Raw genomic sequence first — 26,671 nt, 5'->3', positions numbered from 1 at the left:
GAATACTAAAGTGGATTGCCATGCCCTTCTCCAGGGGATCATCCTGACCTAGGGATTGAGCCCTGGTCTCCTGCATTAGCAGGAGATTCTTGACTGTTTGAGCCACAGAGGAAGCCCATACTCCCTCACATTTATGTACATATCTTCCATGAGTACCACTTATCTGAATGACTCTAAAGCTAAGGGGTGCAAGCAACAGTCTTGTTGCAGAATGAGCCAACGGTGCCACAACATTGCTTAGAAGGGAAGATGATGAAGACTGGTTTGTTTGTCCTATTGTTCATACTTACAAACCCTAAATTTTTATAACAACACAATTATAATGGTTGTTAAGTGCGTAACATTTAATTATTTATTAGAAACTGTCCTAAGTATTTTGTAATGCCTCATTTTTTTCCTTCAAAACAATTCTATAAGGTAGGCGGTATTATTAACCCCATTTTACACATGAGGAAGGTGAGGCAAAGCTACCTTGGAGAAAGGAACTTGTCCAAAGTCATACACAGGGCCTTAGCCAAGCAGGACTTGAACACAAGATTTTCCGACTTCAAAATCCTGCTACCCTGCTTTACTGGTACCCCATAGAGGTAGCAGGAGTTGTCAGAATCCTTCCAAGACAAAAACTAGCTATTTAAGACAGGCTTGATACACAACCAAGGGGAAACAAGTCAAAGGAAGAATCATCACCACTTTAGCCAGCACTTGCTATACATGGATAAAATCGGTTCAAGCCTCAATACCAGTGTCTCAGGAAAACAGAGATCCTTCCTGAAAGGAAAATCACATATAAAACCTTTGCTGTATTTTTCACAGTGAAAATGCATTCAGGTATGTCTTCCTGGTTCCAAATGACCTACTCCACCAGCATCCAATTAAAACAATACATGCAAGTTTTTCCATCAGCCTCAGGTCGGTGTGGGGCTGACACCAGGGAGATCTTTGTGGCAGGTGTGCTGACAAAGCCCTCATCTGGCTTTATGAACACTTCAAACCTCAAACAGCTGGTAGTACTTTCTTTCCTCTAGAAATTCTTAACATACAATTACTCAGAATGCCTGAAAAAGTCAGCATGCAGACTTTTCCACAAGTAAAGAGGCATATAAATGCATAGAAATAAATAAGTAAAAGGGAAAGTCCAAAATCTCACTATTAAATATGTCTATGATCCAGTATTTTGCACATGTGTAGCTCAGACTTCACCTCAAAGTCTAGGATGCATGATTAAAAGAGGTCTTATCACCTCCTCTCCTAGGACGAGCTCTAAGACTTGCGTAATGGTAATACACGCCTTCTGGGTTTCTCTGGGGAGCATACTTAATTGATTCTAATCATATCTATCATGTATTGCTTACTCTTTCCAAGCACTTTTTAAGTTCTGAAGTACTTCTAAACAGTGTACATCTTAACGGTAATAGGCCTTTATATCTATGCCTGAATCTTTCAATTTCCACTTTTTACTTGTTTCTCCTTGCTTTTAAGCATAGGGTTTATTTTAATGTGAACTGACTTTTCTTAAAAAGAGAAAAAGAAACCATAAGTGCAAAGCGCAACAAGGCCCCATCTTGTCACCAGTGTCACTGACCGCCCCATCTGTAGAGAGATGCTGCTCTTTTTCATCTCTCAAGGTGCATATAGGTCTTGTAAGACTTCGCCACCAAAACGGTAGAGAACAATGCAGATTCATCACCAAAATATCTGAGAGTCACAGGACACAGCCTGCACAGGCACTGAAACTCTTTATAGGATCTTGTTGAGTTTTAAAAAATTCATAAGCATTGTTCATTCTCGTCTATAATATAACCATGTTTGTTTTACTGTGACTAGTAAGTGGTTTTTCCTTAGAATCTATAGATAAAAGTGGCCATTACATGAATGTGTCCAACTTTTAATGGGTTTCCCTGATGGCTGAGGGGTTAAGAATCTGCCTGCAATGCAGGAGACCTGGGTTTGATCCATGGATTGGGAAGATCCCCTGGAGAAGCGAATGGCAACCCACTCCAGTATTCTGGCCTGGAGAATTCCATGGACAGAGGAGCCTGACGGGCTATAAAGTCCATAGGGTCGCAAAGAGTCAAACACAACTGAGCAACTAACACTTCGACTCTGACTTGCCCTACTTAAGCCCAGGTGTACAAAGCCCTCAAAACACTGCTGAGCTTCTGGTGCTACAGGATCCTACTCAAAAAAGCATGGATCGTGCACTAATTTTTATTTTAAGCTAATGTAGCTAATGTTACAACCAAGGACCACTAGGACTGTTAGCATTAATTGTCTGACACAAGTGTTTACTCCTCATTCTACCGTGCTGTGCTTAGTCACTCAGTCATTTTTCACTCTTTGCAGCCCCATAGACTGTAGCCCACCAGGCTGCTCTGTCCATGGGGATTCTCTAGGCCAGAATACTGGAATGGGTTGCCACGCCCTCCTCCAGGGGCTCTTCCCAACCCAGGGATTGAACCCAGGTCTCCTGCATTGCTGGCAGATTCTTTACCATCTGAGCCACCAGGAAAGCTTCATTTGACTAAAGCAGATGTTAAAGCAACTTTACCTGAAGTGATGTTTTTTTTCCCAAATGCCTTCCATATTATAAAATATGATGAATTTTATAATTCCAAGAAAAGATTCAAAGAAAAATTATTCCAAGAAAAAATTCCAAAGACCAAATTTAGCACTTTTTTTGTGATGTTCTTATGCTGACTCAGGTTTAGCAAGATGGATATCAAAGTGCTAGGTTTTATAGAATCATATTCTTTACTAAGAAGTTATTTTTATATCTTTCCTAACTCTAGAATATAAATCTCCAAGACCATAATATTCTTCTTTCATTTCTTTTATTCCTTCCTTCCCTTTCCTTTCGTATTTACATTGTCTAGGACAGATGAACTATAAAGCTCTATTTTATCACTAGGTGATTCTAGTCTGAATTTTTTTTAATTTCTTGCTTCAAATTATATAAAGTGAATTAATATTTGTTTATTCTGTACGTTTAAAATAATCTACTTAGAATTTACTTAAAAAGGAGATTCCTAGCAAAATAAGAAACAGAAGTTCAGAGGACTAGGTTCATCTGGTCCTTATATCTGTCATAGAGATACAGAGAAGATCCAGAATAATGTACACAAAATTATTTCTCACCTATCAGAGACGATCAAGAATAAGGTACACAAAATTTCCTTGCAAATTCTGTCACTTGAGTTAGTTTCAAAGTATTGAGCTAATGTGAATGTACGTTCACATTCCCGAGTTCCTGGTTATACCTCCTGGTTGAATCACATGGCTAAGACACCTCAGGCAAAGAGACTATAAATTCAGCTGCATGGTTTCTCAGAGAAAATAAAAGAAAACCCTTTTTTGAGGATCATAAAACCAGGTGGAAAGTTTGCATGCATGGAGCCTCCGGCTTCTTCCAAATACAAGGTAAGCATAAACACTAAGCATGATGTTCTGACCTGGGTCGGGCGGCATACAAACACAGGAAAATTGAGTATTGTAGCCCACTTTGAAGTTGGAGTTGATGGGGTAGTAATCAGCTAGCTTGATCATCTTCTTGAAAGCATCGTAGATAAAAATGAAGCTAATCAGAGAGGAAAAGCCCTCTTCAGTGAAGCGAGTGAAGTACTGAACCAGAAAGCTGGCATCGGTGGCTACTAAAATCAGACACAGAAAGGCCGACCAGAGGCCAATCCAAAGGCGAAACTCCAAATAGTCAAAATTATGGTCCCTGGAAAGAAGAGAAAACGGTATTTAGACTCCTCCTCCGTGGAACACAAACTGCAATACAAAAGTACCAAACAACTGTAAAGTTATTGTTAAAAATATAAGATCACTTATAGCTACTAGATTTAAAGATCATTCTTCATTTTATCCAGGAAGTATTACCTTTAGGATTTGGCCTAATGACACTAGCCTGAGAAATAATTCACGTGTTTGAGAAAAAACACAAGAGTAATCGTACCATTTGAATGTAAATGACTCATTAATTTTCTTCTTGTATTGATTCTTTTATCATTATAGAGTGTCCTTTATCATTCTTTATGGTCTTTGTTTTAAAGTCTATTTTGTCTGATATGAATACTGTGACCCCCGCTTTCTTGTCATTTCTGTCTGCATGAAATATCTTTCCCTGTCCCCTCACTCAATCTTCTCATTCAAATTGAGGATCCCTATGTAGAAAAAATAAACAGTTTGAAAGCGTAACACTGGTACCCAGCACATGTTCAATAAACGTTTGGGGAGCTTTCTGGTTAAGAAAGTATTTTCTCTTCCCCAAGTCATCAAAGTCTACTGAGAAAGACATACTGATTAACATAATCACACCACAAAATCCTAAGTGATACCTAAAGTTCCCACAGAGTGTCACAGAAGTGGGACTACTTTGGGCTTGGCGAGGTGGTGGGGATAGATAATCTTGCAGAAAAAAACTAAAAGTATTTAGGGATAAGCAAGAACTTTTGAGATAGACCAGGGAGGGTCAGGTTAGGAAGACGAAAAAGAGTGCTCAAGGAGACGTGTGGCATGAACTGCACGCAATGCCCCTTGTGAACCGAGTGTCACCAGTACAGGGAGATGGGATCAAATGAATTTGAGTCAGCTGTAGTGAGGTGGACGAACCTAGAGCCTGTTACACAGAGTAAAGTAAATCAGAAAGAGAAAAACAAATATCACATATTAATGGATATATGGGGAATCTAGAAAAATAGTACTAATGAACCTATTTGCAGGGAAAGAATGGAGATACAGAAGTAGAGAACGGACTTATGAACACAGCTGGGGAAGAAGAGGGTAGGACAAATTGAGAAAGTAATATTGACATATATACACTATCAGGTATAAAACAGATAACTAGTTGGAAGCTGCTATATACACAAGGAACCCAGCCTGGTGCTCTGTGATGACCTAGAGGAGTGGGATGGGAGCAGGGAGGGAGCTCAAGAGGGAGAGGACATATACATACATATATATATATGTATATAAAATATATATAATTATGACTGATTCCCACTGTTGTACAGCAGAAACCAACACAACACCATAAAGCAACTGTCCTCCAATTAAAAAGTAAAAATAAACAAATGATTCAATATTTAAAAAAAGAATACGATGCCTCCATTTAAGCAGGCCATTTTTCAATACCCTTTTAACTTCTTACAAGTGAATTAGTTCAAGATTCATATTTAGGAAAACATGGGTCAAATGTTGGCATTTTACCATTTCACACTCATTATTTTACAATTATGTGGACAGGGAATTAAAATAGCTTTTTTATCATCATTTGCAATGAAAAAACAGATATTGGTAATCACATTTCTTGTATGAGGAAAAAATAAATCAAGGATCATGCATGCTTAAAGCTCTATGGCTTTCCTTTTATACAATGAGTTTCTGATAACTGACAGCCACATGTTTTAATGCTTCCCCAAAGACATCATGTCAACATGTCCATTACCAACAGCCTAGTCTCGGCCACCAAGAAGCCTTTCCCTGATTCTTGTAAGAACCTCCTTACTAATATCCATGATTGCTTTGCTCAAAGCTGTTTTCCACATCACAGCCAAAATAACCTTTTCAAATGTAAATCAAATGTCCTAGTTTAAAGTCTTTTGGTGGCTCTGCACTGCTCTTAGAATAAAAATTCAAATTCTCTTCCTAATACAATGTCTGGTGCATAAAAGTGTTCCAATAAAGCTATACCTGCAGGCTACAACTTGAAAGTTGTAGTGTCAGAAAGTTACAAACACTGGTTTATGAGCTATCACAGGTACCCAAGTGATGACCAACCAAAACTTTTTACTGAATATTAGAATTAAAAGTTGCTTGATTTCATATGTCAACTGGACTAGGCCATGAGGTACTCAGGTATTGGGTCATACATTATTCTGGGTGTTTAAGGGTGGTCTGGGTAAGGTTAACATTTAAATTGGTAGACCTGAGTAAAGCAGACTGCCTTCCATAATGAGAGTGTGCTGCATCTAGTCAGTTCTTCAACTGAAAAGAACAAAAAGGCCAGCTTCCTTCAAACAAGAGAAGACTCTCCAGCAGACAGACTGCCTTTGGACTTGATCGATAACATAGGCACTGCCTAGTTCTCCAGCAGAAGGCCTTGGAACTGGAACATAAGTTCTCCTGGGTCTTCAGGTTGCTAGGCCACCTTGCAGCTTTTGGACTTGCCAGCCTCTAAAACTGTGTGAGCCAATTAGTTACGATAAATCTCGTATAGATGAATACACACATTGTATTGGTTCTGTTTCTCTGGAGAATCCTGATTAATCACCAAGTGGCCATATGTGCCTCTCTTTATGGATGAAGATACCAAGGCCACTGGAAACTAAGCCATTTATCCAATGTCAAGGCTTTAATGGCAGAGCTGGACCAGAAACCAATTCTCTGTTCTACTGGACAGGTCCTTTTAAAAATTACAGCGTGGTTCTTCCTGTTCAATTTATATTCAGAGTGTGTGTGTGTGTGTGTGTGTGTGTGTGTGTGTGCGCGCGCGTGTGTGTTAGTTGCTCAGTCGTGTCTGACTCTTTGCGACCCCATGGACTGTAGCCCATCAGGCTTCTCTGTCCACGGAACTCTCCAGACAAGAATACTAGAATGAGTTGCCATTTCCTGCTCCGGGGGATCTCCCTGACGCAGGGATTAACTTTGGGTCTCCCGCACTGCGTGTGGACTCTTTACCATCTGAGCTACCAGGGAAGCCCTAGCACATGAGTGGGCCTTAAAATCGCTGTCCCCTATTTCCTTCCTATCAGATCACACACACTGGAATACATTCCCGAAGCAGGAGATTAGTAACACTTGGGTAGAAAGTTATCCTCTACAGATTTCCCAAAATCTTTCTAAAGACATCTTTGGCATTTCTTCACAGTTCCCTCCATGTCTGGAATCCCAGTGTTTGATCCTATGCATGTCTTTCTGAGATAAGCAGACTCTAGAAAAAGCTAAATTCTAGGAGCTTACACTATAATTTACATTATCACACAATGAGTCAGAGCCTAGAAACAGTTTTATTACTTCAGACATTTTCCTTAAAACAAAGTTTTAAACAATTACCTAGTTTTGCTTTCCTAACAAGATTAAAGTTAGAACAATCCTTAAAGTGTTCTAAGACTGCTAATATTTGTTTACAGAACTGATGTTTACAGGACAGGATAAGAAATAATCTAGTTATCAGCTAATGGTCAGGAACACTATCAGTTTGAGTACAAAGGGGAAAAGTGCATGCATAAACTTGAATCTTAGGACCTAAACAGGATACCCAAAACAGCTCCTCTAAAATACTTAAATACTCCCTGAGTATCTCTGTAAGAATAACCCACATAAATTCACTAATACCAACTACCAATCACTCCATTAGGAAAGTGATATGTTTACAGCAGCAAGAAGAAAGAGGAATAAAAGATGAGAAACTTTAAACAAGCCAATCAACAGTGATGACTACAATAAAAGGCAATGTTAATGTCCAATAAGATTATCAGGCCTTGGTGCCAAGTTTAAATAGCAATTAAATTATAAAAAGTTATAAGCTACAGAAAGGAAATGATAGTAGAGACCAAAGAAACTATGGTGAGTCAGAAGGACAAAATCAGTGTATATTTTTTTGGTAACACTCAATGTTTCTAGAGATTTACACGATAGTTTTGAGCAGCAGAAACCCAAGGGTATAGGAAAACCGAAGAACTTACCTTTGAAGCATGTTTCAGAAATCAGTCACTGACAAATATAAACTCCCTAAACTGAATGAATAAATCTAGGTACTTAATAGAAGACAATAATAATTTGAAGGCCTACAAGTAAACTGCTCAAGAAATAAATTAATAAATGACCAAATGACAAACAAGATAAATCCAACTTTAATCACAAAGTTTTTATATGACTTAGACCACACTGCTTAAACTCCCTTCAGATTTCTCCCAGAAGAAAAGGAAAAGGAATCCGATTTGTTGTTGTTAAATCATGTCCAACTCTTTTCCAACTCAATGGACTGTAGCCCACCAGGCTCCTCTGTCCATGGGATTTCCCAGGCAAGAATACATGAATGGGTTGCCTTTTCCTTCTCTGGGGGATCTTCCTGACCTAGGGATCAAACCCATGCCTCCTGCGCTGGCAGGTAAGTTCTTTGCCACTGAGCCACGAGGGAAGCCCATTACTGAAATACAGGGTGTAAAAATAGTTCAAAAGACATCGCAGAATTGGAGAAACAAAACTATGTGTGTTTTGGAAAGTTGTGAGCTATTCTTTCATTTTGTTACTAATTTTAAACAGTGACAACATATCATTCATATGCCTTTTTATGATTTTACAGTTGATAAGGCAAATATTAAATCCTGTATTCCAAGTCAGAGATAAATCTGTGGATTATTTGGAGTTACTGTTTGAGTCCATTAAGCTTACAAAACAAGAATTTATCTATTTCTCAGAAAAACAAAGAAGGTAAAATATGATGGGGAAAAACCTGGGCAAAAGATAGTAAAACACTTTCTTTACTGAAGGATTTCTCAGATCGCTTAGTAAACTGAAGGGTAAAGTGAATTACCAATAGGGGGATATAATAAATAATGTACAGCACTTTCTAGACTTTTTGGGATCACAGATTTTTCTTTTTCATTGAGAATCTAATGGAACTAGTAAATGATGAAACACACTTTGGGAAACAGTGGTCTACACAAATACTCTGTATCTAGACATATCAGCACTGCTGTTACCATATGTAAGCAAATGATACAGCATTGTGAATAAAAGAATAAGGTTTGCCCCGTAAGTGTCATATGTTACTTGGTGATAGATTTAAAGCACAGTTTCTCAAATGTCTCTTGTTGCTTTACAGCTATTTTCAAATAAATCACTTGAAACTATGTTTAAGTTTCCAATTTTGATGAAACAGGAGGGAAAGTGAGAAAGGAACTTGCTTAGCAAAAGGAAATAATCTCGATCCTACAATTATCTAAAGCAAACCAGGGTGCAAACATTTTCTGTAGATTAAGGCTCTGATCACATTGTATACAATAAATCTTTCTGCAAAGGTTGCACATTTGTCCCTGTTTATAGTACGTGCTTGTTTAATCTTCCCACAAAGGCCTTCTTGTCTCACATGATGTTTTCTTAAACATATAAAAACTGTTTGACTCTTTCTATAAACTGACAGGAGCAGAATTTTTTCCAATGGTCTCCTGAGAATTATAATGGAGGAATTTCTGGTAATGATCTACAGAGAACATAACTCTACTTAAAATCTGAAGCTTTCAGTGTTTGGAAGACCTTTAGTTTTTGCCCTCAACCCAGTTTTCAAAATGCTTGTTTTAAATTCTCATTCCCTCCTTTCTCGTGATCACTTTTGACAGCATACATGGCTTCTTTCTTTTTTTTCTTTTAGTAATTTTTATCCCTCTAAGTTGATTTTTTAAGATTTCATTTATCTATTCATCCATTATTTATGACCGCACTGTGTCTTCGCTGCTGTGCAAGGGCCTTCTCCAGTTGTGGAGCACAGGCTCTAGGGACATGAGCTCAGTAGTTGTGGCGCATGGCCTTAGTGGCTCCAAGGCACGTGGGATCTTCCTGGACTATGGATCAAACTCGTGTGCCCTGCATTGGCAGGCAGAGTCTTAATCACTGGAACACCAGGGAAGTCCCCACGCAATTTCAAAGCCTACTATTTGAGTCCTTAAGTCTACGAGGATTAACTGGGTAATAACATTTCTAACATTAAAATCCTAAAGCTATGTAATGGTAGAAGTATACGGAAATTCCAACAAGGAATGCTAGCAAGCCATATGAAGTTTTGCAATATCTGTGTACTGAGATCTGCCAGTAAAGGCAGTTCTCTCTCAGAGGTATCAAGTTCATTAGAAAGAAGCTGGAATTCCCAATTTGATTTTGAAGCCATTTGTGTGCTAATGTGGCTATTTAGATTATTTGGTTAATTCAATTTTCCCCATCTTAAAATGATCCATCAATTTCTAAAAGAAAATACTGGTACCACAATTGCCAAGCCCATTAGTAATGTCTAGTGATTCCACAAGAGGTTTAGGCTCTGGAGTCAGAAAGCAGGGATTCAAATCCCCGCCCTGCCAATGACTGGCTGATGCAACCTTCAGCAACTTATTAACCACTCTGCGCCTGCTTTCTCATCAATAGAATAGGATATAGTCCCTACTTCACAGGACTGCTATAAGAAATAAATGAGGGAGTACATGTGATGCACTTAGGACAATACTTGGAACACGGCCAAGCACTCAATAAATGTTAGCTGTTACCCAGTTGATTCTAGAAATCCATCATTAGTTAAGAACACAGGAATGGGGTTTAGGAGCCGTGGACCACGGGAACACCCGGCCTCTTCCACAGACAAGCTATGTCACCTTGAACAAGTCACTTCACTTCTCCAGTGTCAGTCAGGATCATAGCAGGAGATAGAAGGCAACCTCAGATGGGATTCAGAGGAAAACTTGAAAGATGTGAACTATTCACAGAGGAATGAGTAACAAAAATGGCAAGGTTCTCAGGGACTAGAGATGTCAGGAAGTCATTTCTACCCCCGTCCCCCGCCCCTGCAACAGCTTAGAAAGGCCAAGGAAAGAACAGTCACCAGAGCCTGGTGAGGGCAGAGCCAGGGTGGAGGAGCCACCGGACAGAACAAGCCAGTGCCAGACTGCCCGGGAGAGCAGTGACCGAGCGGAGTGGGGCAAGCAGACACGCCCTGACCTCTCTGCCTTCCTGTGCTCCTGAGGCTCTGCTTTAGCCAAACCCAACAGGAAGGCAGAGGGCAGAGGAGCCTGCGTGCTGGGGTCCACCGGGGTCAGCCTCCAGAGGCACAAAGCAGGACAATAAGGCAGAGAAAAACGGGGGTGGAGGAAAGGCAATGCGACAGAGGGACCGCCACTGAACCAAATGCTAGCACCTGCCGGGTGACTTAATCTCTCAGGGCCTCTCAATCTCCAGATGCTAAAATTTCCAATTTCCGCTTAACTACTATTCTGTGCAGGTTTCCCTGGTGGCTCAGACAGTAAAGAATCCACCTGCAATGCAGGAGACCTGGGTTTGATCCCTGGGTCATGAAGATCCTCTGGAGAAGGGAATGGCAACCCACTCCAGTATTCTTGCCTGGAGAATCCCATGGACAGAGAAGCCTGGTGGGCTACAGTCCTTGGGGTTGCAAAGAGTCAGATGCGACTGAGGAACTTTCAGTTCACTATTCCGTGCTCTATCTAGACTGTGAATGTTCTACAACTCAACAACTCTAATTTATAATTTGATATCTATATACATACTTGCTGAAATTAAATAGAAGCCTCTCAAAAACGAGAACAGGTCCTGTGCTGCTCAAAATAGTGAGTGGTTGACCAGCAAAGAGGCAAAAGATGGCTCCAGAGACAGCGGTGCCCAGGAAACTCTCCAGCACACCCTAATAGAAAGAAAACAGAGGTGTTAATAGAAATATGCCTTATTTCTTTTCATGTGTGATGTCACTAGGGGAATTAAACCACATGAGCATGCTATTTTGAGGGCTGTCACAAACATATCAAACAAATGCAAAGAAAGAATATTGATTTTTACCAATATGGATATCACCTTCTATTTCACACACATATGATTTAGCCATTCCTGCCTATTCCAAGGGTTGAACTGCTCCTAAGTACTAAAATGACTGTAATGACTAGCAGTTGACTACAGAAGGCAAAGGATGACTTCAATACTCTTTAAAAAAAATATTAATTGACACCTCCATACATAAAATCACACAATACAATCCCACCAAGTGTGTAGAAGTGATTTAGTACTTCTGGTGTTGTTCTCTCTGTGGTTACTTTCAGTATTTGTTTTAGCTGAATTTCACTTTGCACACAGCAGGTACTTATAACTAGCTACATTTTATGCACAATAGCTATTTTCTATAGAGGAAAGCTTTTTAAGAGGAAAGGAGAGCAAAGAGAATAGAAGAAAATGATTTGCCCTCTATCCTGCAGTCTCTAAGACATCAATTCCAAAAAATATTCTATTGCATATTCATTGTCCAGTGTAAATATACACAAGAGCTGCAAATTACTTTCTCTCTAGAGGTAATAAATGTGTGGGGACATGAGTAACTAAACCTTTGTGGCCACGTCGCCCTGTAGATGTATCTCTGAGAATCAACCCATTATTGCCCCTTAGCATAATAAGAACAAAGGATTATAAATATACATATATACATACACATATATATAATATCATATAATCATATAATGTATACAGATAATATAATTATTATAAAGAAATTGGTCTTTTAAAATTGATTTACAGACCATTAAGTGCTATCCCCACTAAAAAACCATCCCAGGAGACTCTCATTATGATGATTACTTGAAATATTTTTTAATGTGGCTTTAGAGCTAGTAATATTCTCTTCAAAATGACACTAACAATAGTACATCCTTCTCTTTTAAGGGTAGGGTTCAACTGGGAAAACACAGAAGTCCTTTAGCACAGCACTATGTAATAATGAGCTTGGGGTGGAGATGGCATAAAAAAAGCAAGAGTTGACAAGTAAAAAGACTAGCTCCTCACACCGTGTGCAGAGACATTCTAAATACCTCAGTACACCTACTTTTGCCCAAGATGTTTAGGTCTGAAGTCTGGCAGGTGAGTGTTTCAACAAGACCCTACTTACATAACTCTACTGCATGGCCAAAGGGTACCATCTTGTTATTTATAGCCTTTGCACACATAATCATTCTGCACACAGCTCATTCTTCCTAAGGGAGCAGCAAGCAGAATGATAAACAAAGCCAGTAGAACCAGGCTGCATTTATGCAGAGAAGAGAGAAAAAGGTTCCCCAGGGCCCACTAAATAGTATCAGTCTTGATCTCTCATCCCTGAAGATACGGAGCTTCAGGGGGTTAAATGATATGCACAAATCCATGCTCACTGTGGCACAAGTCTCTGGAGTACGGGCACCTGCCCAGCTACTACTGCGTCCCTGGCAAAGGCAAGAGGTGTGTACGCGGCTGGGATCTTCTCAGACTTGCACTTTTTTTTTTTACCTCCTGGGCATTGACACTGGGCTTTTTATGTCTTTGTCATTTATCTTTGTGTGTGTGTGTGCCTTATTTTAGTGTGTGTGACATGAAAGAGTAGGGGCTGGAAGGCTCCTCATGGCAGGACAAGCCATGCTCTGGGCACAGGTGACGGGCGAAGCGTCACTGCATCATTCTCTCTCAAGCAGGGATGAGTAACTACTTCTCATCACTACTGCAGGATCAAACTAAAGCACACAGCCTGGGTGTAGGAGAGAACACAGTGAAAAAAGGAGGAATATGAGATTAAGAACACTCTATTTGATTTGATGGGCCTCCCAGGTGGCTCAGCAGTAAAGAATCTGCCTGCCAATGTGGGAGATGCAGGTTTGATCTCTGGGTCTGCAAGGTCCTCTGCAGGACGAAATGGCTACCGACTCTAGTATTCTTGCCAGGAACATCCCATGGACACAGAAGCCTGGCAGGCTACAGTCAATAGGGTTGGGAAAGAGTTAAACATGACTCAGTAACTAAATAACAACAACAAATTTGATTTCATGTAGCTATTAACCTCTGTGAGAGGCAAGAGCAAGATGACACCAGCAGCATCTGTATTTCTCTTTCCCCCATCATGCTACACACCATTCCCCACATGCTCTCCAGGCACCCAGGAAACACTAAAGGAATCTAAGAAGACGCCCAAATCACACCCTAGGTCCCGCTTATCAAAGGCCAACAGCCATGATTGCTCATCCAATAAAGATAACAACTAATCTCTTCCCGAAAACAGCTTTTGATTTATGGAAAGTCATGTGATCGTTTAAAAGGTAAGATTATTTTTATTTCAGTACTTGATCCTTTGCTAAGTGCTACAGTTTCCATTTGTTGCTGACAATTTTAAAACAGAGACAGATGATTTATTATACACATTACACTGGAAACTTGCTTAAACTCAGAGGTGTTTCCAGTCTTTCTGAGAAAAGAACTATTTTCACCACATCTTGACATGTTGCTCTTGACAATATAGAAATTTTAAAAAATAATCTCATGCAATGAATAACTTTAACTAGAATTTAAAGTAATTTGTAAAGTGAACTATCAAAAAAGCCCTTTTTTGACTTATTATAGTCAGTGTTCATGAATATAAAAAAGAAATAATGTGTGGATGTGTGCATTTTTAATAGCTATGGCTCATAAAAACACTTCCACATCTGATTCCCCACAGAGGAACACACTCCCTAGCAATTCATGAGAATGTAATGTACATGGCTGAACTCTGAGCGGGGCAGAATCAGGTGCAGCAAAGCACTCCAGCTCCACTTTGATTGGGTTTTTATTTTATTCCATTTCCGATCAGATGATACCCACTGCATAACAGAGGAAGGAGCTAACAACTTGCCCTTGGAAAACCCAGAGACTGGACTCTCTTCTGCCACCAAAGAGCTGATGACCTTGGGAATGTCACTTAACCTTTGTCAATTTCAGTTTTTTCATGCAGGAGAAAAACATTGAGGCATAGTACATATACTGTACAGTATAAAAATGGACTCTGGAGTCAGATCACCTCAAGTTGACGTCCAGACTGTATACCATTTACTCTGTAATGACTTAAACAGGTTACTTAACCTCTCTGTACCTTGTAACGTGAACATCAGATTAGATAATGTGTCTAATGTTTATCACAGCCATTGACAGATGTGTTTTTGATGAACAGTATAGTCTAAAGGAGATCAATCCTGGGTATTCTTTGGAAGGAATGATGCTAAAGCTGAAACTCCAGTACTTTGGCCACCTCATGCAAAGAGCTGACTCATTGGAGAAGACTCTGATGCTGGGAGGGATTGGGGGCAGGAGGAGAAGGGGACGACAGAGGATGAGATGGCTGGATGGCATCACCGACTCAATGGACATGAGTTTGAGCGAACTCCGGGAGTTGGTGATGGACAGGGAGGCCTGGCGTGCTGCAGTTCATGGGGTCGCAAAGAGCCGGACACGACTGAGCAACTGAACTGAACTGAACGTATACATCAGTCCCTGATGCTGGGAAAGATGGAGGGCAGAAGGAGAAGAGGGCATCAGAGGATGAGATGGCCAGATGGCATCACCGATGCAATGGACATGAACTTGGGCAAACTTCAGAAGGTGGGGGACAGAGAGGCCTGTCATGCTATAGTCCGTGGGGTCACAAAGAGCTGGACACAACGGGGTGACTGCATAACAACATACACATGATGAATCTACTCAGATAAGAGATGAAGAGGCTGAACTAGGTCTCTTCCAAGGTCTCCTCCAGGAGGCTCAGCACAAAGAGCAGGTCTTGGAGTCAGGGATATCGGAGTTTAATCCTAGCTCCACTACTTATGAACTTCTCTAAATCCTAATTTTCTCCTCTGTAAAATCAATGGCTATTTCACAGGATAATTACTTGGACTGAATATGATAATACCATATAAAAAGCTAAGAATAAAGTAGAGGGACGATAAGATGCCGGTTTTTCTTTTCTTCCTGCTTCCGGTCTCCTTCTTCCCAGTTACTTCTCTCTCCTTCAACAGAGGAAGGAGATGGAGCGTGACAGTCAACAGGAGTGACAGGAAAAGATGAAGATGACTCCTCGGAAGAAAAGAGGGCAAAAGCCTCTAGATTCTCAGTGTTTCCAGGGATGCGTGTGCTGTTCAGTCATGTCCAATTCTGTGATCCCATGCACTATAGCCCTCCAGGCTCCTCTGTCCACGGCATTTTAGGGCCAAGAATACTGGAGTGAGTTGTCATGGCCTACTCCAGGGCATCTTCCCAGGGATCACACTCAGGTCTGTGTGTCTCCTACACTGACAAATGGATTCTTTACCACTAGTGCCACCAGGAATCCACAGAAGCCTTAGACGGCAATGTTCCAGCCACTGATTTTGGTGCTTCTTTTCATTCCTTGTAGTATCAAACACATGGAATCAGCCATGATAAAACAAAATGGTTTATCTCCCTTTATAGCAATGAAGTAAAAATCCACATGTAAAGCAATTTGTGAACACTTTTCTGCTCACACGAGGGTATAACATTAAACCAAAGATGTTCCTTATTTTATAGAAGGGCCAAGAAAGTTAACTGAAGCCTCAGAAAGATCAAGCATAAAAGAAATTTGAGGGAGGGAGGTTCAAGAAGGAGGGAACATATGTATACCTATGGCTGACTCATGTTGATGTACGGCAGAAACCAACACGATACAGTAAAGCAAGTGTCCTCTAGTTACAAATAAATAAGTTTTAAAAAGTGATAAGAACATGAAAAAAAGGAAAAAATCTCACCACAGGAGCAAGTTTCTTTAGAAAAAAAATCCAACCACAATTGGTAGCACCAGCATTTTGTCTGTGAGCTACTTGTGATAAGTCAAGGCCATCACACCTGTCACGGCTAACACAAAGCAAATGCATTCAAGATGATAAAACATTCAACATTTATGCTGTCAACTTTGACTTCAATGCAATTTAGTACATTTAATATCTTCATATAGCACTAAAGAATGACCTTTGTTGTTTTACGTCCTTTTTATTAAGAAATGTATTACTTGGATTAATAATTAACCCCAAACTGCCTTAAAATACAAGGGATTTTCTATCTCTCTGACAATTTTCAATGAAGTAAAATGAGAAACAGAGAAGGCGATGGCACCCCACTCCAGTACTCTTGCCTGGAAAATCCCATGGACAGAGGAGCCTAGTAGGCTGTGGTCCATGGGGTGGTAAAGAGTCAGACATGACTGAGCAAACTCCCTTTCACTTTTCACTTTTCACATGCATTGGAGAAGGAAATGGCAACCTACTCCAGTGTTCTTGCCTGGAGAATCCCAGGGACGCGGGAGCCTGGTGGGCTGCTGTCTATGGGGTCACACAGAGTCAGACACGACTGAAGCGACTTAGCAGCAGCAAAATGAGAAAAGAATATTTAGGGGGCAATAAATGCTAAAATATTCACCAACATTATTGTTAGATTTTAAGACTTTAATAAAAATGTCTACTAACCATAAAAAGAAATTTCAGCCTGTACTGGTTGTAATCTATTGAAACTGTGTAGAATGTTGATCCATCAAATTAAACTTCTCTAGCATTTGAATCTGAAATTTAGCCAAGAAAATTGATGCAGCCTAATGACTTTTAAACATGGCCATCAGAAATAAGCAAACAAACCTGAATTACCTGCAGATCAGATCCCCAACATAAAGCCACAAGATCAAAAATAAGTGATGAGATGATGCAAGTACCTAAATCAAATTTGAGTCACATGAAAAATATCTCGGCGGGTTGTTTTCGTTTGTTTTTGTTTTTTAGGGAAAAGAAATACTGAATTTTTATTTCCACTTTAGGCTTCCCAGGTGACTTTGTGGTAAAGAATCTGCCTGTCAGTGCATGAGTACAGGAGACACATGTGGGAAAGATTTCCTGGGGAAGGAGAAGGAAATGGCATCCATTCCAGTATTCTTGTGTGGAGAATCCCATGGACAGAGGAGCCTGACGGGCTTTTGCACGGGGTTGCAAAAGAGCCAGACACGACTGAGCAACTAAACACATCTTCACTTTGAACCACTAAATCAAGATCTCCAAAGATCAGGTCCCAGGAATCCATAGGTTTTCAAAGTTCCCAAACTGATTTTTATATGGTCCAAATTTGAGGTACACCCATTCAGGCAATCTTCCTTCTTCTATCAAAATAAGAACTACCTGCTAGCATGGTTAATGACCAGCAGTTACACAAACCATTCACCTTCACTAGGAAGGAAGACTGGATATACAACCCTCATTTTTTACTTCACTTGTGTAGCTACAGACTATAAATCAATGATTTCTCTCCTGACATATCACAGCTGCCAAATCCTTAGTGTGCCATCTCTGTCTAAAAGTGCTTTGTCGTCATAAACAGGATTTCTGTTTATACTGCCCAGCAGGAACAGAAAAAAGGAGGCAAGACTTGAAAAACAAATTATCTCTCTGCTTGAAGAAAAGTATGAGCCAAAATCTCTACTCAAGAGCTCCAGTTCCAAGTCCAATAGAATGGATAGCAAGAAAGAGAGGCTTTACAATATTGTTTTGTTTGAAGAGCTGTGAATATGTATCTAGATCCTCTGAAGTGTCCAAAAATCACATACCAGTATAACCTTACACAAAAATTAAGTCCAGATGGGTAAGAAATGTAAATGAAAACATAAAAGAACTAAGATATGTGGGTAAATATTTTCTAATCTTGGGGTGGGGAAACTGCTCTAAATATATCATGAATATAAGAAACTATAAAAGACTAAAGATTTTGACTACATAAGAACTGAGATCTTTACAGCAAAAGAAATCATAAATAAGGTTAAAAGATATATAGCAGATTTAAGAAAAAGACATTTGTGATATTTCTGACAAGCAAAGGGAAGATATCCTTATTATACAAAGAGTTCTTATAAGTCAATGAGAAAAAATAATGCCCCAAAGAGAAATATCCCAAGTGTATTTACTTTAAAGACACGTAAGTAAGCAGTAAGCAAGGAAGGATATTACCTCTCACTAAAAGTCAAAGAAATGTAAATGGAATAAAAATGAGCTGTCATTTTTAAGCCAGAGAATGACAAAAATGAGAATATGAGACAAATTCTGTTTTTGCAAGAAAGTGAGCAAGCCAGCTCTCTTGTTCATTACTGGTAGAAGTTTAAATCAGTATACCTTTGTGAAGTGTAACCTGAAATCAATATCAAAAATAAAATAAGTATCTACTGCAATTACATTCTGCTAAAAATTTAGCTAAAGAGGTAATGACAAAGAAGGAAAGTGGAGTTAAACACCAAGAGTGTTTACAAATGAAAAGACTGAAAAAAACTAAAAGTCTAATAGAGAATTTATTAAGTAAATTATAGCACATACATCATGTGTATAAAGAAATGCAGCCATTAAAAATGCTGTGTTCAAGACTCATGTTGAGGTGGAAAGACTTTCTTAAAATGCTAGTTACATATATGATTGCATATATGATCTCATTTACAGAATATCCTATACAGTGATCTGTTTATACAAGCATTGCAAGACACAGAAAGATATTCATGAACAGGTTAATAATGGTTATTCCTGGGTCATGGATTTAAGGGCAAAATGATCTTCTATGCAGTGTTTCTGTACTATTTGAATTTCGTACAATGCTTAATTTTATCTTATTCAAAACAAAGCTATTTCAAAATGATTTCAAGCTAAACACAAAATATCGTTTAGAATTTAGCATTGTTTGGGATCTTCACCGCTGCTCAAATGACCATCATTTTCTGACCAAGAAAATAAGAGTTGACAAAGGTCATTTACATGAAAAAAACAACCAAATAGGTTTCTGCTAAATGGAATTTGGTAAAACAAAAAAACAAACTTCAATCAAACAGGTTTCATTCAAAACTTATACATAAAATGAAGCAAAGTATCTAAAGTTTCTTCCAGGGACAAGGAATGACCAACATACCCTGGAGGCAAAAAAACAATGCGGTGCCCTTTACTTTGTAACTGATACACATTTATTGTTTTCTTACCAACACAACCTAAGTAGATCATTCCAATAGACAACCTTGCCCAAACTGGAATATGTTTCTGGTGCAGATTAACACGTCACCTTCTATTTCCACTTCAAGGAAGAAACACACTTTGGTACCAAAGTGTAACATTCAGGGAAGATGAAATTATTATATAGTCTTCATGCAGTAAAGTAATTATCAGTTGCTTTAATCCTGCTGTTACAAATTGCACATGATGCTTTGTAAAGAAGTGTCTATCTTATTGAGGAATATCATATATGAGTAAGAAATGATACATTTCCAACTTAAGCAGATTGATCGAATATTCTCAGCACAGCAGTATGTTAAAATAAAGCCTCAAAGTTGGAGATGCCAAATTTATATTTATAAATGTTCCTTATTATGAAACAAGTTCCCTTAAAATGTGCTCTGTTAGGCTCCATAAATATCACAAAATTCAACAAATTCTAAAATCCTAAAAAATCTTACGGTCTTCTTTTACTAAAAGGTTTGTGAAAGTAGGATTACATTTATTCCTGAAAAAAATTTAAATGACTTTCTTCACTCAGTCTTCACTCTAGACCGTGCTCAGTCATTCACAACCAACAACAGTCAATTTAAATTAAAGCACTTCTCTGTGTTTCATAAAGCTAAGAAGGACAGCTTTGAAATAACACAGACTTGCCACAAAGTATCAAAACAATGTTCCTTATATCAGTATCTTACCCACAGACTAACCTATTCATAAATATTTGTTAAATCGACATTTAACAATTTAATTAATAGAACAGTATACTCACTTGGCAACCAAGAATATAAATCTAATGCAATGAGTTCAAAGCATGGTCATAAGAGACTTTAGTTGTGGGAAGGACATGTTTTTAAGATAGTGAAGATAAAAGCCCTTATTTTTACTTAACAGTATGGCAGGGTTCAGTGGTAAAGAATCCACCTGTCAATGTAGGAGAAGCGAATTCAGTCCCTGGGGTAAGGAAGATCCCCTGGAGGAGGAAATTGCAACGCACTTCAGTATTCTTGCCTGGAAAATCCTACAGACACAGGAGCCTGGCTGGGTTGCAAAGAGTCGGACATGACTGAGGGGAGAGCTTCCCGGGTGGCTCAGATGGTAAAGAATTTGCCTACAATGCAGAATACATGGCTTGGATCCCTAGAGAAGGGAATGGCCATCCACTCCAGTATTCTTGCCTAGAGAATTCCATGGATAGAGAAGCCTAATGGGCTACAGTCCATGGGGTCACAAAGTGTCAGACATGACGGAGGGACTAACACACTTTCACTTCATGGCAAGGAGAACAGAGCATTCGAACAGTGGAGCTTACTGAAAAGGGCCATGAGAGCACTGCATCTTCTTGGACCTCAGAAAGCCAGTGCTCTGATACTTTGTTGCTTAAGAACAGGAAACAAGCCAGGGCTAGATCCCAGAAGAATTAAGGTCAACTCTTGGCAAAGCAGTTCAGTTACTCCCAGAAGCCCAGGCTAAACTTTAATTGCCTACACTTAAGGAATCCATGCACACCCACTCTGGAAGCTTCAGAGTCCTCTCAGAGAAGCATGATGGCTCAAATGTATGTGGCAAGTTGCAGAAGTCATGCAGCTATCTATGCTGCCATTATAATTTGATTATATCTGGAGAGAGTTCAGAAAAACATCTACTTCTGCTTTATTGATTATACCAAAGCCTTTGAGTGTGTGAAAGTGAAAGCGAAAGCTGCTCAGTCCTGTCCAACTCTTTGCGACTCTATGGATTATACAGTCCATAGAATTCTCTAGGCCAGATACTGGAGTGGGTAGCCTTACCCTTCTCCAAGGCATCTTTCCAACCCAGGGATCAAACCCAAGTCTCCCATATTACAGGGGGATTCTTTACCAACTGAGCCACAAGGGATCACAACAAACTGTGGAAAATTCTTAAAGAGATGGGAATACTAGACTACCTGACCTGCCTCCTGGGAAATCTGTATGCAGGTCAAGAAGCAGCAGTTAGAACTGGACATGGAACAACAGACTGGTTCCAAATAGGAAAGGAGTATGTCAAGGCTGTATACTGTCACCCTACTTATTTATTTAATATGCAGAGTATATCATGCGAAATGCCAGGCTGGATGAAGCACAAGGTGGAATCAAGATTACCTGGAGAAATATCAATAACCACAGATATGCAGATGACACAACCCACAGAAAGTGAAGAAGAACTAAAGAGCCTCTTGATGAAAGTGAAAGAGGAGAGTGAAAAAGTTAGCTTAAAACTCAACATTCAGAAAACTAAGATCATCATGGCATCTGGTCCCATCACTTCATGGCAAATAGATGGGGAAATAATGGAAACAGTGAGAAACTTTGGGGAAATAATGGAAACAGTGAGAGACTTTATTTTCCTGGGCTGCAAAATCACTGCAGATGGTAACTGCAGCCATGAAATTAAAAGATGCTTATTCCTTAGAAGAAAAGCTATGACCAACCTAGATAGCATATTAAAAAGCAGAGACATTACTTTGCCAACAAAGGTCCATCTAGTCAAAGCTATGGTTTTTCTAGTAGTAACGTACGGATGTGAGAGTTGGACTATAAAGAAAGCTGAGTGCCTAAGAACTGATGCTTTTGAACTGTGGTGTTGGAGTAGATTCTTGAAGAGTCCCTCGGACTGCAAGGAGATCCAGCCAGTCCATCCTAAAGGAAATCAGTCCTGAATATTCACTGGAAACAGTGATGCTGAAGCTGAAACTCCAATACTTCGGCCACCTAATGTAAAGGACTGACTCATTGGAAAAGACCCTGATGCTGGGAAAGATTAAAGGTGGGAGGAGAAGAGGCTGACAGAGGATGAGATGGTTGGATGGCATCACCAACTCGATGGACATGAGTTTGAGTAAACTCCGGGAGTGGGTGATGGATAGGAAAGCCTGGTATGCTGCAGTCCGTGGATGGGGTCACAAAGAGTTGAACATGACTAAGTGACTGAACTGAACTGACTGGAGCCTCTGGAGCCTCAGCTGATTTATTTTGAACACAGTTCCATGGGAAATGATCCATATGCCTCTCAAGATTTGCTTCAAAATAGGTGTGTGCATATGTATATACGCAAACATAATGTAATATATATATATTACACATATATGTGTGATTATTGAATTTACATAACTGAGAATGTATGTGAATACTAATTACATATATATTTCTCTGAAATGAATGCTTAAATGTAAATTCGTGTCATTGAGTAGGCAAGACCTCCTGAAGAGAAGTTGGCAGAAGAGTTTGCTTAAACGACACCAGTGTGGGTGACTCACTCATGTTTTCACAACATGCTTCTTCTGCCCAGCATCCATGTCTATTTGTAGCCTCACAATAAAGGTCCTACGTGAACGTCTCTCAGCTGCCTGTCTCTAAAAGCAAGGACACTGTACTCAGTTGACTCATCTGAGCTGCCTGTGCTTTTATGAATAACCCACTGCCACATTTATGAAGGCATGTGATACAATTGAAGATTATTTCAGGCTATGCCAATGCTTTTCTGCTCCATTCTGATCTAGTGTTTAGAAAGTCAAATGAAGAAAGATTTCACCCCTTTAAACAGGTCCACTACAGACCACTACTGGTATCTCGGGGGAGCATAAAAAAGATTGCTTTATCAACTCTAGACTGTAAATACCATCAGAATAGGGATTCTTATCTACTTTGCTCATGTTACCTGTATCCCCAGGACTTAAAACAATGCCTGGTACACAGTAGATACCCAATAAATATTCACAAAGGAATGTATCGACATCTGCCTTAGACTGGTAAAACAAGCTGGGCCTTGACACCAAATCCACAAAGTATTTTCTTTTCCTGATGCCAAGTCAAGAAGACATTTACTGCCAGAACATCAAAACCTCTGTATGTTATAAGATGGCCAACAGGCTCATGAAGAGATGGTCAACATCACTAATTGTTAAAGAAATGAAAACCAAAACTACAGTGAGAGTTTTCATCTCACGCTGGTCAGAGTGGCTGTCATTTAAAAAGTCTACAAATAACAAATACTAGAAAGGGTATGGAGAAAATGGAACCCTCTTACACTGTTAGTGGGAATGGAAACTGGTGCAGCCCTATGGAAAACAGGATGCAGGTTCCTCAAAAAATCAGGAACAGAGTTGACATATGATCCAGCAATCCCTCTCCTGGGCATATATTTAGGAAAAAAACCCCGGTAATTCAAAAAGATGCATGCACCCCAATATTTGTATTGCAAAAACCACCTCTGTATGTTAAAGAACATACCCTTTCAGTTTTGAGACACTCTTCAACATATTAAATTCACCTTATTCCCTGGTCTTCAAAATAGATAAAACCAATAGATACACCCATCTAAGTCATCTACCACTGCAAGAAAACCTAATTAGATGACTATAAGCAAAATTTTTCCATATTTAAATTCTAGGGCATGTAAAATTACTATGTAACTATTGAGTTGGATATGCATGTGCACGTCCTAGTCAAATTATATTTACCCATATTATATCAAAAAAACCCATTGAATCTATGAACTCATTTACTAACAGCATCATTCCACCCAAAAGAAATTCATAAGAGAGTATTCTGTTCAAGAAATAGCTATTAACGATCATTAATTTTTTAATCCCTGTTTTTCAATGTTTTTGCCACCCACTGAAAGTACCAAATTTTAGTATTTCACTCCACATAGTTCTTAAAACAAAAAAGTCTTCAGAAATGACAAGAAGACTAAATCTATGTATATATGAGTGTTAAATATATCCAACACTATTTTCATTCAGAGAAAGTTTTAAAAAAAACGAATTCAGTTTCAGTGAAACTATCAATGGAGGTTACACAATTTATTGATATAATGGTCCATTATGTCTGACAAATTATCCTCATAGGTTTCAATTAGATACTTGATTAAGTCAACTCCCAGAAGTAACATCCAGCAAATGGTCATTTTAATGGACATCCTGACACACTGCAAGCATTTATATTTCTCCTAAAATCTTTAGAATCCAGAAAGTAGCTTACTCCACCAGCAAGGCCTTTCCCATAACACTTGTCACAGAGGACAAACCCACAGTAACTATATATGTTACATCACTGAATCTTTACAGAACTCGCTCATATGCAAAATAATGCACCACGAGGAGGGATCAACAGCAGACTTGAACAGATCTCTCTCTCTCTCTCTCTCTCTCTCTCGTGTGAGATGCATCATTTTAAAGCTAAGTCTCACGAAGTTGAAGAGTTCCATTCAGCTTAAAAAGGTAAAAGGGTAACACGTAAGAAGCGTCATTATGTCTCCATCTCAATAAGAACATTTAAAAAAAAACCACATGTTGAAAAATTATCTTCACCTGAAAGTCTATCTATAGTGTACAAGACAGAAGGAGGTTTTGTTCTTGCTACCCTCTCAAAATCACAGCTTTCTGTGATTTTTCTTTTTTTTAATATAAATTTATTTCAATTGGAGGTTAATTACTTTACAATATTGTATTGGTTTTGCCATACCTCAACATGAATCCACCACAGGTATACACATGTTCCCCATCCTGAACCCCCTTTCCTCCTCCCTCCCCGTACCATCCCTCTGGGTCGTCTCAGTGCACCAGCCCCAAGCATCCTGTATCCTGGACTGGCGATTCGTTTCATATATATTATACATGTTTCAATGCCATTCTCCCAAATCATCCCACCCTCGCCCTCTACACAGAGTCCAAAAGACTGTTCTATACATCTGTGTCTCTTATGCTATCTCGCGTACAGGGTTAGCGTTACCATCTTTCTAAATTCCATATATGTGTGTTAGTATACTGTATTGGTGTTTTTCTTTCTGGCTTACTTCACTCTGTATAATCGGCTCCAGTTTCATCCACCTCATTAGAACTGATTCAAATGCATTCTTTTTAATGGCTGAGTAATACTCCATGGTGTATATGGACCACGGCTTTCTTATCCATTAACATGCTGTTCAGTCGCTCAGTTGTGTCTGACTCTTCGCGACCCCAAGGATTGCAGCATGCCAGGCTTCCCTGTCCTTCACTTAACATGAGGTTGCCTGTATTATCTTCTTCATGCTGGCCTCAGGGTGCTTCCCCAGTGCTTTTTTCCTCCACTTTTTTTCTTTTGAATGATGTATTTTAATTATCATTAAACTTTCATTTAGATGAAGAATAGCCACACAATTTGAATACAGACAGATTTTGTAAAAATACCATTACTGAATTACTGTTACAATTAATTTACTCATTTTTGTCTATGAATGAGGAAAAAAGGGGAAGACACCCTCTTCGTATACTTCATCTTTGTGTCTACAATGCTTGGCTTCTATCCCCCATACTTGGGAATATACAGCTAAGTGCTTTCTGGCCAGCACAACGTAATTTTTAAAATGTTGATCATTGGCCAATATTTCAGAATCACCAGATTTCACTTAAGAATTTGAATTCCAACCTCTCTTTGGAAATCAGAAAATGAATAATGAGTGTATATCCACATGGCAACAAGAAAAGCCAAATGGCAACTGCCCCCTTTCAAAGGAGCGGGAGGTCACGGGAGGCATCACAGTGCCCAGCTGTGAGAAAACCCAAGCCAGCCTTGGTACAGTCACAGGGGGAGCCCCCAGCCCCGGCAGCAGTCACGGGAGGAAAGAAGCCCTCAGGCAACTCCAAACTCAGCTGCCAAAACACTGCAAGTCTACAAGGACCAAAGGGAACCAGCCACCCAAGTCCATCAACCGCCAAAACCAAAAGAAAAAAGGAAAAAATGGTTGTTTGAAGCCTCAGATTTGGGGTAGCATGCTATGCAGTAATAGATAAAGACTAAAAGATGAAAGTGCTCTTAACAAGAGAAATAAAATTGTTTAAAGTAATGTCTCCCTTTTTGCTTGGGTCAACACAGATGTCACAGAGCGTCTCCATCTTAATTTTGTGTATAAGCAGAAATCTAAAATATGAAATGTGCCCAGGGGAGAAAACAGAAGTAGAAAAAAAGCAATCCTTTGGAAGCAGCTCTATTATTTTAAATAAGCTGGTTGGCAGCACTTATTAATGTCACATAGGTTAAACAGTAATAAGTAGTAACACAGAAGAACAGTGTTTGAAAAGGGCTTGAATCTGGTTCTTTTCAGCTTCACTCACTACTCTATACTCC

The 26,671-nt window shown here is 39.3% G+C and overlaps 1 protein-coding gene across 3 annotated transcripts in view; it reads right to left on the bottom strand.

Annotated features, from left to right (window-relative positions):
* The window catches only part of SLC4A4 (solute carrier family 4 member 4), a 369,377-nt gene that overhangs the window by 74,268 nt on the left and 268,438 nt on the right, over positions 1-26,671 (bottom strand). For all 3 annotated transcript variants that reach the window (XM_018049558.1, XM_013964709.2, XM_005681740.3), the window contains exons 13-14: positions 11,271-11,404; positions 3,450-3,721 (exon numbers count right to left, since the gene is read on the bottom strand). In XM_018049558.1, coding sequence (XP_017905047.1) covers positions 3,450-3,721; positions 11,271-11,404 — 406 coding nt within the window. The remainder of the gene's footprint in view (positions 1-3,449; positions 3,722-11,270; positions 11,405-26,671) is intronic.

Source organism: Capra hircus, chromosome 6 (genome assembly GCF_001704415.2).
Source record: "Capra hircus breed San Clemente chromosome 6, ASM170441v1, whole genome shotgun sequence".
Lineage (NCBI taxonomy): Eukaryota > Metazoa > Chordata > Mammalia > Artiodactyla > Bovidae > Capra > Capra hircus.
This window is presented reverse-complemented; position numbering and strand designations above follow the sequence as displayed.